At 45.2% G+C, this 16,551-nt stretch overlaps 1 protein-coding gene across 5 annotated transcripts in view; it reads left to right on the top strand.

The window, feature by feature from the left end:
• Window positions 1-16,551, top strand: part of LOC149345374 (alkaline phosphatase-like) — a 244,372-nt gene that overhangs the window by 146,352 nt on the left and 81,469 nt on the right. For all 5 annotated transcript variants that reach the window (XM_089546606.1, XM_089546603.1, XM_089546601.1 and 2 more), the window contains one exon: window positions 11,814-12,015. In XM_089546606.1, the coding sequence (XP_089402732.1) occupies window positions 11,814-12,015 (202 nt within the window). The remainder of the gene's footprint in view (window positions 1-11,813; window positions 12,016-16,551) is intronic.

Below are 16,551 nucleotides of genomic sequence, written 5' to 3'. Positions count from 1 at the left end.
TCATCTGCGTGAACTATTGCCGTATGCGAAAATCAAAGTTCCCATTTTATGTACAGAGCATAACATAGTTCAACGCTTGAAAGCTTCTCTAAAGGTTCTTTATGTACAAACTACCTATGTCGGCAATTTTAAGTACTTAAGGCGAAGCATAATTCCGAATACTTCTGACTCACGTAAGACAGAAAGAAAAGCAGATGATAACACTTGACAGTGGGGCCGAGTTCTGTCTCCATTGGACATTATGATGGGCTGTTCTGAAAAACTACGCCCCACTGAGTCCTTCACAGGGAACCATTGCTTTGCGCGTAGCTGGTTAATGGGAGACCATGTTTTTTCAGTGCTCTTCCGCGAATTGACCTTCGCCCATAACCTTCGCTGATATTAAATTAATTAATGCATTTTCTCTATTTCCTACTGTAAAAAAATTCGGCTTCATATCTTTCGATATTCTAGGGATTTACGCAATTCTTAGCGATTGCATTTTTTCTTCAACCGACAAAACAGATCCAAGAGAAGCTAAGTGTCGAAGGGGGCGGCAAAGAGTTAGGTGGGCGGATGAGGTTAACAAGTTTGCAGGGATACGGTGGCCGCAACTGGCACAGGACAGGGTTAACTGGAGAGACATGAGAGAGGCCTTTGCCCTGCAGTGGGTGTAATCAGGTTGGTTATGATGTTAATGATGGAGTTTCATAATTTAAGCTGCTGGAAATAAATGCCGTACAGTCGAGTGATTTCACATGGTTTTTCGCATTCAGAAGATTGTTTGCCCTTCTTAATCATCGACCCCGCCTGATGAAAGCAGTAGTAGGACACCAGGACTGTTGGCAGGGCAGTTGGAGTAGTCAGGTTGTTGTTGATGATAATGAGCCCATGGGCCATCAGACATTGTTAGCGGCGTTGCGTTTTTTGATGATTGCTTCCTTTTGCGAACATTCTTTGAAGTTCTTCTGTGCCAGGACTAAGCTGCCATAGGGCGCGTGTACGCTGCTCTGATTTATGAGAGAATCTTAGCCAGGAGAAGCTACTTTGTTGCCGATTCTTTTGCAGAATTATGACAGTATGTTTAATAGACTAAACCTGCTGACCATTGTCCTTCTTGGGGAAAAACACAGCGCACTCCTAAGACAAGGACGAAGAAAGGCAAGACGATACAGCATACCTCAAGTAGTCGTCTGTTAGCTTTTATGTGATGATGTACCCGCTGACTGAACAAAGATGCGCGAATATTGATTTTATCATTGCATATACTGGACAGAGGTCCCGTTTATAAATTCTTTTCTAGCTGGTTCGTTACTAAAAAGGCTTCAGTAGCGCATTCGGCCAACATGTTCAGATAACTTTCTTCTGCTTGCCACTCTGATTCACGTAGGTCAGTTTTTGTACCTCCTATTATACAGACGTTGCCGACAGAGAATTTGTCAGTTATAGCATATCGTAAATTAGTAACAAACTAGAGAGAGTCTGATTATCTCCAGTAAACTACTAGCAAACAAGCCGATATACCATTGCCTGTGACTTATTGCGCTGCACTGAAGTTTACTTGAGCTAAAATGCATATAGAACATTGTTCAAATATTTGCTTACGCCGCAAAATATCCCGGAAATCTACGAAGGTGCAAGTTATGCGTGAAGTCACCAGGAACATTAATTTGGGTAAACGCAAATACATAATTAAACAAATGCTGCGGTTTAGCATCTCTAAGCTTGAATTATTGTGCGAAAGCACACAGTTTTCTTTTGCAGGTTGGCACCACCGCCTCGTACCTGAAGGTTCTATTGAGGTGTCCACTGACCCAGGGAAAAAGATATGCGCATCTTCAACGTTTTTCATCGTCAATTGTGATTTACACAATGTACGCGGGCTTTTTTGTACGCTGTAATGTACGCTCGGCCTCAGCGTATGCTTTGCAGAAGTGATAAATGTCTGAAAAACTTTCGTATGCACATAAGTGGAAAGCAAAGTAGAATGTATTTTGTGAGTGGGGGGGGGGGGGGGGGGGTTGAATAAGCCCTCAGCATTTCTCGATCAACTAACTGATTGGTAGGGTGAATATGTTCTGCTGCTGTGCAAAAATTACGTATATCTGGCTGATCCTTTGGTTGCACCCATGTGCTACAAACACTAGAGATCAGCCAGAGAACGGCAGCAGATTAGTTGTAGGAGCTCTTCAACCAAAAGAGGTGATGTCATTACAAGGTTCTGCTCGCTCGAGGCATAGCATGTAGAGGGTGGCGAGCCTTTCTACCAGAACCTCTCCACAGTTCTTCAAGACAATCCTCAAAAGCTGCCGTATTATTTTTGGTTCCACTTACGGCTTTTATCGCTTCCTCTTTCCTTACTAAACAGGATGTGCCATTCTTCCACAACCCTGGCTCCATCAATAGTCCCTGTTATTTTAGCTACTCTATATTTCTGCTGCTACTTTACTAATCTTACACAAGGACTAGAGATCAGCCAGAGAACAGCGGCAGATGAGCTGCAGGAGCTCTTCAATTAAAAAAAAGGCGATGTCATTACAAGGTTCTGGCTCGATCGAGGTAGAGCATGTCGAGGGTGGGGAGCCTTTCTACCAGAACCTCCCCACAGTTTTTCATGAAAATCTTCAGAAGGTGCTCTATCACTTTTGGTTCCACTTACAGCGTTTATTGCTTCCTCTTTCCTTACTGAACGGGATGTGCCCTTCTTCCACACCCTTGGCTCTATCAACATAGTCCCTGTTATTTCAGCTACTCTATATTTCCACTGCTACTTTAATAATCTTATCCACGAAATTGCTCACAATGCTGCACCATTTAAATATGTACGTGCTAAGTATGATAAAAGCATGCGCAGACTGCTAGTGCTAAGGAGCATGAAGTCAATAGAAGGAACGCCGACCAAAAGGTTGTTGTTCAATATGAAGACGAAGACGTTTCGGCTTCCATACGGAAGCCTCGATCACTGGGCGGAAAGCCCAAAGCACATCGCTTAAGTGCGCTGCAGTAATCGCCCCAGGCATCTTGCGTACGTAGGCGGGAGATTGCCTGCGTTGTGGTTAAGGGTTTTTTCCGTTCATTGAATTATTAGGGATTCCAGATATCGACGTGACAGCCAATTCTTCTCTCTTGCGATGACTGAAGCTTCTTCCCAGGCTATTTTGTGCGTCGCGGCTTCCACGTGTTCCGCAAGTGCATTAGAAGCAATCCTCTTGTTCCTGACGTCGTTCTTGTGGTCCCTCAATCGTCTTTCAAAACTTCCGCTCTCGCCCATGTAGCAGTAGTCGCAATCTGCGCAGGGAATTTTGTAGATGACGCCAGGAAACTTCTCTTTCTTTATCTTGTCTTTGACAGACACCAGCTCGTGCCTCAGCTTGCACGCCGGAACGTGAGCGACGTGTACGCCGTAAGTGCGTAAAACGCGAGCCAGAGACTCGCTCACGCCCGGTACATATGGGATAGCGGCTCGGGCTCGGCACGGGGGACCAACTGGTTCTGATGGGCGTGATGACCGTTGAAGAATGGAATCTACGAAGTGCTTCGGGTAGCCGCATTCACTCAGTTCTCGGCGCACTTGGCGTAGGTCAGCAGCCCGATCTTCTGGTCCTGGGCAAATGTTTTTGGCACGTCGGACGAGGGAAGCCACGACGGAGCGTTTGTGGTAAACCGGGTGCACGAAATTAAAATGAAGGTACCGGCCTGTGTGGGTGTCCTTTCTATAAACTTTGAAAGAAAGGCGGTGGTTACGGCGTTCGACCAAAACGTCCAGAAAAGGAAGACGGCAAGCAGCCTACTCCTCAACCGTGAATTGAATGGAGTCTTCCATGCTATTGATGTGATCTGTGAAGGCACCTAATGCATCCTTCCTGATAATGCAGAAACAGTCATCTACGTAACGTACAAAAACTTTTGGGTGCGGTTCGAAGGTGGCCAGTGCACGGGCTTCTATTGCTTCCATGGTAAGGTTTGCGGTTGTCACCGATATAGATGCGCCCATAGCGGTGCCGCGAACTTGTTTGGAGACTGCATCCCGGAAAACAAAGTAAGTGTTCTCAAGGCAGAACTGCAACAGCTTCAGGAGATCTGATGCTTCGATAGGGGTTCTATCACACAATCCGTCGTCATTCTGCAGCGCTGAACGGCACACATCCACAGCCAGATCCATACATACATACATACATACATACATACATACATACATACATACATACATACATACATACATACATACATACATACATACATACATACATACATACATACATACATACATACATACATACATACATACATACATACATACATACATACATACATACATACATACATACATACATACATACATACATACATACATACATACATACATACATACATACATACATACATACATACATACATACATACATACATACATACATACATACATACATACATACATACATACATACATACATACATACAAGTTTTATTCTCCACAAAGAAGTGGAAGGAGGCGGAGGGAAAAGCCGTACATTTGCGGCTTGAAAAATCCTCCGCCCCCTTACAGTGTATACAGCAGCAGAGTGGGGCAATAAACAGTCGCATTTTTGTTGCAAAGAGGAAAAAAAAAGCTTTAACACACAAAAAAAAGCACTATATCGCATCACAAAATAAAATAAGCCTAAATAAGAGTTTCAATAAAGCACAGGTTTTGGACGCATGGGAAAACATTTTTTCCCCTTTTTTTTTAAACGTAAACAATGCAATGTAATTGAACACAAGGATAGACCTGTGCGTTCATTCACAAAAAAAGTATGAGTAGCAAAATATTTGTACACATTTGGAAGAGACATATTCGATACATCAGCGGCTTCTTTTTCTGCAGCATTCAATAATCGCGGAAGATTATACCGGAGTGTTTGTTGTCCATAGGCAGTGCGACATTTTGGAATTTTCCATCGTTCTGGAGTTCTGGCGCTGTAGGTGGGATAATTGGGTCTTAATGCTGCCATTTCAGTAAAAACTGTACTCTTTCGTTGGACGATTAAACGGTACTGCCTGCATAATTTGTATTCGTATATATTTCTTACCTTTAATAAATTAAGCGAAGCAAAGATATGCGAAGAAGGTGCTGTGTATTCAACGTTTTCAATTATTCGTACTATTTTTTTCTGTAGCCTTTCAAGCTTCAACAGATTAGTTTTTGTTGTTGTTCCCCAGACTAAATGAGAGTAGTTTAGGTGGGAGACAAAGAGAGCGTTATAGACCATTAGTTTAACTTTTTTTGGAAGAGTATAGCGGTTGCGATTTAAAATTCCAGTTATGCAGCTCAGTTTGCTGATTATACTATTTACATGATCATTCCATTGCAAAGTTGAATTAAAATATACCCCTAACACCTTGACAGTAGCTACCACATCAATGGCTGCGGATCTAAATATTACGGTTCCTTGTGACGAAATTTGTTTAATTTTGGTCGAAAAATTACCACCTTTGTTTTGTTTGCGTTAAGTTTTAAATGATTGCTGGAAGTCCACGAGTCCAATTTGCGCAGAAGATTATTTGCTTTAGTAATTCCTTCAGCTTCAGAACGTGATGGCACCAAAGCACTCGTATCGTCGGCATATATAACGAACTTGGTACCTGAGCAGATGTGTACAATATCATTAATGTACAAATTAAATAGGACAGGGCCTAAAATGCTACCCTGTGGGACTCCTGAAATTATTTTTTTCCTGTGAGAAATGAAACCATTTATGTCGACATATTGAAATCTATTTGATAGGTAACTTTTGAGCAGAGCCAAAACATGTCCCCGTATACCATAATGCAATTTTTCAAAAAGGATAGTATGACTAATATAATCGAAGGCTTGGCTAAAATCAACAAATAAAGCCATAACAATACATTTCTCTTCAAACTGTTTTAGAATATATTCCTTATGGTCCAACAGCGCCAGCTCTGTAGACCTGTCCCTTTTAAAACCATATTGCGAAGTAGTTATTATATTATGCTTGCTGCAGAACCGCGATATTCTATCTAGGATGATTTTCTCGAGACCTTTCGAGAAGGCAGGAAGAATTGACACCGGTCTGTAGTTAGATACATCATTTTTATCACCTTTCTTATATAAGGCTATCACACGGGCGACTTGCATTTTTGTTGTAAAAAGAGCGGTAGAAATGCAGAGATTAAAAATGTGCGCTAGAATGGGGCTGATTATACGTATCACATACTTCACGGGTCTCATTTGTATACCATCGGCATCAACACTATGAGAATTATTTAAACTCAAAAAGAGAGAACACACTTTATTTGCATCTGTTGGTTCAAAAAATATTGTGCTAGAGTTTTTCTTCCCTGAAGTTTTGTATGATGTTGTCGGGTTTTTAGTAAAATCTCTGTTAACAAAGTAGTCATTGAAAATATTTACCATTTCTTCTCCTTTTAATATCTGTCCTTCGTAAAAAATTTCTTCAACTATCTGTTTTTTCTCGCTCCGACCCATCAGTGCATTTAAGTTATTCCACATTAAGTCAGTCCGCTTTACATTGGAACCGAACATGTTCTGATAGTACAGTTCTCTTGCTTTTCTTAGCTGCTTAGTCAAGTCATTACGAAATTTTTTGAACGTAGCGAGATTAGATGCTGTACGAGTTCGCATAAATGTTTTAAAGAGGCGTTCTTTCTTTTCAATCATCTTCAATAGGTACTTTGTCACCCACGGTTTTCGACATCTCTTATTACCCGTCTGGCGTTTGAATACGAAGTGACGTTGGTATACCGAAAGAAACAAACTCAAAAAGGCGTCATAAGCTACGTTCGCATTTGTTTCCTGAAGGACGTTGTCCCAGCAAACTGTTTCCAACTCATGATAAAAAGCTTCTAAGAGGGTAGGTGTAACAGGCTGAAAAAGATTAGACACTTTATGGTGGAAGTTTCCCCGAGTACTAAATTGTATGCTACAAAACACAGGCAAGTGATCACTAATAGGGTAAGTGGGAACACGGGAACTGACCACGGGTACGCTGGTGAACAGCGACTTTACATCAAAGGACACCATGACCTCGTCGTCCTCCACCGTGACGTCACGTACTTTTTTCAATGAAATCGAAAGAGTCACGTATGAAAGTCGAGCTCTTTCCAACGAGTGGCGCCAACACTTGTGCAGGTACAAGCGCTCCGTCGTGGCTTCCCTCGTCCGACGTGCTAAAAGCATCTGCCCAAGACCAGAAGATCGGGCTGCTGACCTACGCCAAGTGCGCCGAGAACTGAGTGAATGCGGCTACCCGAAGCACTTCCTAGATTTCATTCTTCAACGGTCACCACGCCCGTCAGAGCCAGTTGGTCCCCCGTGCCGAGCCCGACCCGCTATCCCATATGTACCGGGCGTGAGCGAGTCTCTGGCTCGCGTTTTACGCACTTACGGCGTACACGTCGCTCACGTTCCGGCGTGCAAGCTGAGGCACGAGCTGGTGTCTGTCAAAGACAAAATAAAGAAAGAGAAGTTTCCTGGCGTCATCTACAAGATTCCCTGCGCAGATTGCGACTATGCTATATCGGCGAGAGCGGGAATTTTGAAAGAAGATTGAGGGACCAAAAGAACGACGTCAGGATCAAGAAGATTCCTTCTAATGCACTTGCGGAACACCTGGAAGCCGCGACGCACAAAATAGCCTGGGAAGAAGCTTCAGTCATCGCAAGAGAGAAGAATTGGCTGTCACGTCGATATCTGGAATCCCTAATAATTCAATGAACGGAAAAAACCCTTAACCACAACGCAGGCGATCTCCCGCCTACGTACGGAAGATGCCTGGGGCGATTACTGCAGCGCACTTAAGCGATGTGCTTCGGGCTTTCCGCCCAGTGATCAAGGCTTCCGTATGGAAGCTGAAACGTCTTCGTCTTCATATTAAACAACAACCTTTTGGTCGGCGTTCCTTCAATTGACTTCATGAATCTTCTTCCCGGCCAGACGAGTTTTCGTCGAACGTTAGATTTCATTATTGCTAAGGTGAAGAGTCGTCCCGATATACAGAAGCGTAGTGTATTACTGTCGGGTGGCGTAGCGCAGAGAGGGATCTGGAAATGAGTCATGGTGCCAGGGCTCGCTTTTCGGAATACCTGCAGCCACAAGTATGTTTAAAATAAGCTAGAAAGCAGCACTGAGCAGAGCATTAGGTACTGACGGCATAGAACGCGGATTATAACATCCGGAACTTTCAAAGAAGGACACAGAGAAGTCACCAAGTCCCGTCTCTTCTCTGTCCCAATCTAAACGTTACGCTGTGTTGTATTCTTAGCTGCCTTGAATAATCGACTAGCCCGATCAGTCACGCTAACAAGTTGCACAAAACGCGGCAGCATTGTGCGGCAGGGAGTGGAAACTGATTGAAGCGCCGGAAGAGCAGAGTGAAACCGTGCGGGAAGAAATGCTGAAGAACAAAAGAAAAATTTGTGGGATTCTGAGATATTCGAGCTTCGTACGGGAACAATATTTAGTCATAGTTGGTTAGGAAAACTAGACATCTAACCCGCATGTATGCAGAAAGCCAGAACAAAATAATAAATAAAGCTAAACGCTGTCAGAAGGTTGGGACTGAATTAATTATATGAAAAAGAAGCCATTTATGAACGCACATAGAAAGAGGAAATATAAATGAGAATGCATTGGTTTATAATGGGAGAGGCAGTCGGTATTGCTTGGCCCGTTTTCAATGGCACAGTAGAATAAATTTCTAAAACTGGGCGGTAAATGATCCGCAAACGAAGGTCTCCAACGAATTCCCCTCATATCATGATGAACTACCTTGCTCCGTTATCACGTAATTATAGCTAAATGGGAGCTCACACTGTTCGTAAACTAGGGCGTGCACATGGCCTATCGTTCGTAAGATTCATTCATATCCACTGGCAATGCTAGCTATTGCGCATTTCATGTCGTGTGCGCAGAGATCTGAACAACCCTCCAGACAAAACTGCCTTTCGAAATGAAGTGCCTCATAGGCTACAATTAAATAAGTACAAATACTCAATTTACCTGTCTCTATACATTACCAATAAAGCCGTCTAAAAGGCTCCTGGTGTCCTAGAATGCATATTGACCTTCGTCTTTAGGCAGTCATTGCACTATCAATAGAGAGATGTGTAGAAGTTCCCAATCACCTTTTGTCTATAGGCTATCTGTAGGCAAATCTCTAATTCATTGTCAATCAACCTTGCACTATTTGCACCCCCAAACGACGACCCTCTGTAGACGGTCTGTAGAAAATAAATAGACAACGGAAATGTCTATAGGCACGCCATACTGTCTTTAGTCATATTTGAAAGGTTGTGGGCTAAAAAGACGTACACGTCTGTACGTCTTTTTAGCGCACAACCTTTCAAATATGAATATGTACCAACTAGCCCGTCAAAAAGCTTTACTGTCTTTAGTAAGTCGCAAAGTGTCTGTAGACCTTTTTATAAGGGTGGTTTATTCTTCAGTATATGAAAGCAGTGGTAGAGGATGTGGCCGTGGTCACGTGTTTGAAAACACAACTGACGGTTACCATGGGTTTTCCAGGCGTCGCACTTCTCGAGGCTGGAGCGCCGTTAGTAGGCCGGGTGAGCGGGGCTACAGGACGGTGGTCTTGCACTGCAGATTCACGTCGAAGAGGGCTTGGGATGTCGCGTTGGCTCCACGACTGCAAACTGCTGCAGCAGCATAAGTCATAAGACAGCCAATGTATGCAGCCATACGGATTACGAGAAAGCATTTGACGTATTGCAAGCCTCCGCAGTCCTGCAAGCATTGCGGAATCATGCTGTAGAATAGCCTTATTTAAAAAACTGGAAAAACTGGTAACGGCTGCACAGCTACCACAGTCTCCCATAACGTCAACAATAAAATTTTTATCAGGATGTGAGTCAGGCAGTGAGACACGGTCTCGCCGGTCGTATTCACTGTCTATTCCCCGGAGCTATTAGGAGCACTGTACTTGGAACAGTTGGGATAAGAGTTAATGGTGAAGACCTTAGTAATCTGCAATTCGCTGATAGCATTGCATTGCTAAGTCAATCAGGAGATAAACTACAAATAATCTAAACATTTCAATGCGAAAACCGAAGTAATGTCCGAAGCAAACAGCAGTTGATAGTTGGTAGCGAGGTGCTGAAAGTCGTAAGGGAATACGTATACTTAGGGCAGGCGGTGCCCGCAGATGCCAATCACGAGAATGAAACTACTAGAATAAGAACGGGCTGGAGAGTATTTGGTTAGTTCTCTCAGATCATAAATGGCAGAAAAGTATATAACAGCTGCATTTTACCGGCACTGACATAAAAAGCATAAACGTGGAGAATAACGAAGAGGGTTCCGTTTAAAATAAGAACAACACAGCGAGATATGGAAAGGAAAATGATATCTGTAACTTTAGGAGGCAGCGTGAGGGTACAGTGGGGAGGAAACCAAAGCGGGTTAATGACATCTTGGTCGCAATCAAGAGGAAGAAATGGGCTTGGGCAGGGCATGTAATGCGAAGGCAAGAGAACTGCTTGCCTTTAAGGGTAACGGAGGGGACTCCAAGAGAAGACAAGCGTAGCAAGGGGCGGCAGAACGTTAGGTAGACGGATGAGATTACGAAGCTTGCGTTGATACGGTGGCCGCAGCTGGCAAAGGACAGGGTTAATTAGGTATATATGAGATAGGCTTTTGTCCTGCAGTGAGCGTAGTCAGGCTGATGATGATGATGAGCAGCATGATGTTGATGTCATGAACTGAGCTTCTTTTGCAGTCGTCCATGGTGGGCAGCCAAGTGTATGTTAGACTTCTTTGTGGACGACATCCATGAGAGTCTCTGCCTCAAGCTGATGGGAAATTGGTGCAGACAACGCATCTATTTCCGAACAATTTCATGAATAATTACCCGCTTTTTACAGCAGTGCACAGCACTTGAAGTGGTTGGTTGTGGTGGTGGGTCCAGGCGTCCAGGGTCGTGTCGATGACATACGGTTCTTCGCTGACTTCTGCACTGGTTTTGTGCGGCTGGCTTAAAAGAGCGGTTGTAGCTACTTCTTTGACGCCGTGTGTTAGTGAGATAGCTTTATTTTCATCCGCCCTGTCGCACTCGTCAAAGCGAAAGTAATGCTTCATCTATTCGGCATAGGGGAGGATTGGCTCGTGCCGGACTTGAATAGTGCACTTGATGATCGAAAGAGCTCTCTCTTTTCCGTCGACGCTCGTCTAATCCTTAGCAAGCTCCCTCAAGCAAAAGACGTGTTCTGAGCACCCTGTAAAGCTAGCTCCACGCTTTTAGATAATTAGCCCGAAACCATGAAACAATGGACACCAGTGCTCGGAGTGCCTGGTTGCGTCTCAAAACGCGCAGCTGGAGAGTACGGAGCAGTTCCGGAATCGAAGCGGATGTCTGTACATTCTATCGAGCACCGAAACGCACCTGGTGCGCACCGCATGGAAATGAAGGCTGGATTTAAGGGCGACAGAGAAAACGTTTCCGATCAATGACCAACAGAATGAGCGTCTTCGAACTTTGTGGCTATGGTGTGTTGTCAGATCCTGCGAGGTCTCTTTGTTTAGTTGCTTAGGTTTGTGTTTTCAACGGCTTTCGTTTTATGTTATTTCAATTCACCCATTCGAATACAAGCTTTATGCCACTCTCGTGCAGTTTCGCTTTTTTTTTTAATTTCATGAGGGCAGGCGTGCTGTTGTTCCTACTTCTTTTTCATTTGTTGCCATCGTTCCGTATCGTGTTTGTTGCCGCTTCTTGCGTGTTGTAACTTTGGCGGGATGAAAGAATCGCTGTGCTCATCGGCGTGTCTACGGTTGCGTGATGCAGTTTGTTGGATCTTCGCAGGTTATCCTGGGTGGCGGACGGCGCGTATTTCTGGACAAGTCAATGAAGGACGACGAGGGTCAGCCTGGCGAGCGTTCGGATGGTCGCAACCTGATCAAGGACTGGCTGGACGAAAAAAAGTCCCACTCACCACACGTCAAATACATCTGGAACCGGAAACAGCTACACGCGGTCAACCCAAACACCACGGAATACCTGCTAGGTGAGGGGCGTCTGTGCACAACGTGAAAAATGCTTGAAAAAATAGACACTCTGATATACGTACCTTTACTCAATCTGATATACAAATGAAATATTATGTTTCTTTCTCTTTCCTTAATCGCCTCCACTGCGCTATTTGGACTGGTCGCGAGAGAAACAAGGACATAAGAGGGACACAGAGAGAGAGCTGACTTGCTATTGAAAGAATCGCAAGCAAAGTGACGTGCTCGAGGAACCAAACGACCAGGTATACACTCATTTGGAGAGACGGCGAGATGTTAAAGTGTACTGAACTAAAAAAGTCTGGGGGCTAAAATACTACCAAAGGAAAAAAAAACCGGAGGCGAATCACCCGCCTTCAACAGCAGCATCGAAATAATTACTTAGCATTTCGCAACACAGATTCTAATGCGGTAGCAAAACGACCGGCGTGTTGTTTTGCGACCAAGCCTACGACGCACATCGTCATCATCATCAGCCTGACTATTCCGGCTGCAAGGCAAAAAACGCCTCTCTCATGTCTCTTCAATTAGCTCTGTCCTTCGCCAGCCGCAGCCTCCGTGTCCCCGCGAACTTCTTAATCTCATCCGCAACGCAGATAACACATCGCAAATATTTAGGGATTGCCTCAAACGGCTTCGCATCTACTGCTAACATTAGAGACTTTAGTACCTTGGCATTCTCCCAAGTGTGCTATTGGAGGCGGGAGCTAAGAAATGCTATAGGTAAAACTAAAAATAAGCAATAACAACTTGCATACACACCATTTATTAGATCGAAGTTAGAGTGCATGCATCGGTCCGATGTGATCGCTTAAAAGAAAAAGACATTAAATGAACGGCGTACACCGGATAGGTTTTTTTAAACATATACAGGAGCTTAGACTCACCAACGACACTAATGAAAACCATCCACATCCCACTAGTTCAAGTATTAAAAAAAATGTCTCGGTGGTTGCTTATGCTTAACCATTAAAGGTGCACTGAAGAGGATTCTGAACTTGTCTTTTTACCGCGGGAACTCGATCTACACGTTCCTAGCATTCTTAGAAACTGCGACTTATTGCCCTCTGTGGCCGATTTCCCTAATTAAATCGAATTAACGTCCGGCTCTCGCCTTTATTTTTTGAATTCTCCGCGTACGGTGGGCGGAGTCGACCAACGCGTGAAGTGCCTTTCATCCAGCTCCGTGGAGTCTTTGCTTTCGCTTCATTTTGTTTTTTAGGTTTCCATGAATAAATAGTGTCATTAGCAGATAATATAGCCACAAAAGAAGCCCGCAGAAATAAAAATACGCGCGGACTATTTGCTACTACGGACTACTACGTATTACTCCGCCAATGGCAGAGCGGCAAGCCGCCACGGGACTCGGTGAAAGGCACTCCACGCGTTGGTCGACTCCGCCCACCGTACGCGGGAGAATTAAAAAAGAAAGGCGGGAGCCGGTCGTTAATTCGATTTAATTACAAAAATCGGCCACACAGGCCCATAAATCGAAGTTTCAAAGAAAGCTCGGAACGTGTAGATCGAGTTCCCGCGGCAAAAAGACAAGTTCAGAGTAAAGTTTCGCTCTTGCTTCCTTCTGATAGCAAAAGCGAATAGGTTCTTTTTCTCTTCTTTCTTCTGCACCAGGGGTGCCCCGTCGGAGACGGCTTGTTATTACTTGAAGGCTGAAGGTCTATAGGAGATGATACTTGCAAACAACAGAGAACTTGCAGGGGATATAAATTGAAGCTTTATATACAATAGTTTACACATATATACAAGTTGAGCAGTGATCACCACAACAACATGGAACTGGCTAACATTTAGGGGAGGCCCCTACTCGGCATAGCCGAAGATGCGTTACATCTAACTCCGTAGCCCAGAACCTCTCTTCCGGGCTCCGGGACCCAGTTTTAAACACACATGGGCCCGGCCCACATTCATCAGCATCCAATCGTGTCAAACCCTTAACACGATTGGTTTTTAGCCGCGTGGTCCGCCCTCCAACTTCCTTAAGGCACATAACTCTCTCTCAAATGTACATATTGTAAAAAAGGGCATCATTTTCCCTTAAAACACCGTACATTCCTGAATTCACACACATACGGATTGGCCCCCCGGGTTACGTGCCCCGCCCCACACTTCCACCGTATTAAACAAACTCTCTCCCCTATGGAAAGAAAAGCAAAATACTTACAAACCACATAGCGAAACACTCCCACTATATCAGACCAACTCTCTCCCCTAAGGAGGAAGAAGCAAAACACTCAAAACAACATAGCAAGACACTTCCACGGGTGCGTCTGTCACCCCAGTACCCGTGACCTTGACGCTTCCCGGCACTAGGGCAATTGTCGGCCCCAACCCAGCTGCGACTGCCGCAAACATCGCCCGGGAGCGCAGATCCACTTTCCGATAAGAGTCGGATCACAATGGACTGCCAAAGCCACCAGTTGTCCTCCGGGGTCGGGGCGGCGACATAAGTCAAGCGGCCGCCACTGTCCCCAATTAAGCAGGTGGCAGTGCTCGTCCTGTGCGGCGGCGTCTTCTGCGCGCGGCCCGTTTCTTGAGCCCGCGTTGTCGTCGAGCCTCGGGGCTATCCCGGACGCCAGCCAGCTGCACCGCCGCCCACAGCTCCCATTCATCCGGACGCACCGGACCCCGCTTCGTTCGGCAGTGTTCTCTTCTCAAAAGAAAAGCGGTCGAACCTCCGAACGAAGCGTCCGAAACTTAATTGGGCCGCAAGTGGTGTTTGTGAAGCCGCGGTGAGCTGTCGGCGTAAGATGAAACGGCGGCTTGACCTTTTTATGCTCTTGGTTCTTTGTGCACTGGCACAAAGGCGAGGAACACGCGTCCTTCCCCAAAAGGGGACAATGGGAGGCTTGGGTGAGCCCGCTTTGCTGCTCTCCTCGCAGCCCCCCCCCCCCCCCCCCGCCGGGGGCTCTCCGGGTCCTGCAGCGGCGACACCAAAGGCGACAGAAAGATGGGCGCTCCTAATGAGACCGCGCGCATCCCCATATCTCCCTGGGGCCCGCTCAACGACGAAGCCCTCCTTCCTTAGCCGCGAAGAAAGGAGGGGGGGGGGGAATAAACACACATGGCGCATGCTAGCCCTCTACATTCAGATTCCTCTTCAGTGCACCTTTAATACTTCAACTCAACACGCTTCATCTCGCAATTCATACCGGTTATCGTCATGACCAACAGGACAGTCAGGAAGTCATTTGCTTAAATTAATTTTTACAAAGATGCAAACATTCGAGCATGTCATTTCGCGCGTCCTGTTTTCGACTGAAACTGTCTTACGGCGGCTATCTTCTAGACCACTAGCTTTGGCATTGCTTCTCAACAGCAGTTGTTGCTTCGAAATAGTTGTATTTCTTTTTTTATACTTTGCAAATTCCGCCAAATATTTCGCTCAAGTATGCGAACGACTACTTTTGATGGTTCAAAAAGGTGCTTTTCGTGCCTTTCCGTCGCATTTAAACTCCTTAGAGGACGCCATTCCGAGCTTGAGGCCATCGGTGCGTTTCTCTTTTTTGACAACTTGGTAAAACGTGATAGGGTTTCGAAAACCATCTTTCAGTATTTCTAAGAAATCTACACACACTGAGCGCTACCTCAACTTTAAATCAGTCTACCCCGCCACACAGAAGACTTCTGTTGCTAAACCTCATTCAAAAGATTCCAACGCATATGCAGTTCTTCCGAAGACCGGGCAAATGACTTCGACGTGGTGTGGCAAGAGGTTTCACCCAACGACTACCCGATATCTTTCGTGGCGTAGGCCGAAACAGGCGCGTTCGCCAGCGCCTAAAATTCCTTTCTTCTCTCCTGAAACGTGCCCTCTATTCCCCCAGCGACGCAATGGCGCATGTTATGCGCGAATTCGAAGTCTGCATCACCCATGTTCCGATCAGAAAACTGCGGCATGCTTTGTTGAGCGTAAAGTACGTTATTTCGAAAGAATCCTACTCCGACTTGGTTTACAACGTCCGCACAGAATGCGATGTGTCTACATTGGCGAAACTGGTAACTTTGCAAGGCGTCTAAAGGAACGGACTCCTGTGCTATCCCCGAACACTCCTTATCGAATCAGCATGATGTAGACTGGGACAAAGCGGGTGTTCTTGCAACTGAAAAAAAAAACACATCCCCTCGTTTTCACCTGGAATTTTGGCTATACAAAGAACCAGTAACACCTTGAACCTGAATTGTCGAAATGAGCCAATGGCTTCCGCGGCCTCTCGCGCCCCCTTTTCAAGCATAGATAGGCTCATGCCGCCACTTAACTTTTTATTGAAAACAAGGCTCCCGTACGGGAGACGGAACGCCTTGTTTTTTTTTTTTTGCTTTTGTTTCTCTCCGCGTCTACAATTTCACATCACTCTGATTTACTCCGACCACAGCAGTTTTCATCAAGCTCTCGACTTCAAGCACACTAGTGCTATACTATTAGCTGTATTGCTTCGATTCTCCCTCTCCCATTAACCCGGTGCTTTGCCTGCTGCGGCCCCCTGATCGCCGGAAACTTCGTCTCATCCGCCCACCTC

Source organism: Amblyomma mixtum, chromosome 5 (genome assembly GCF_055824585.1).
Source record: "Amblyomma mixtum isolate Tamu chromosome 5, ASM5582458v1, whole genome shotgun sequence".
Classification (NCBI taxonomy): domain Eukaryota; kingdom Metazoa; phylum Arthropoda; class Arachnida; order Ixodida; family Ixodidae; genus Amblyomma; species Amblyomma mixtum.
This window is presented reverse-complemented; position numbering and strand designations above follow the sequence as displayed.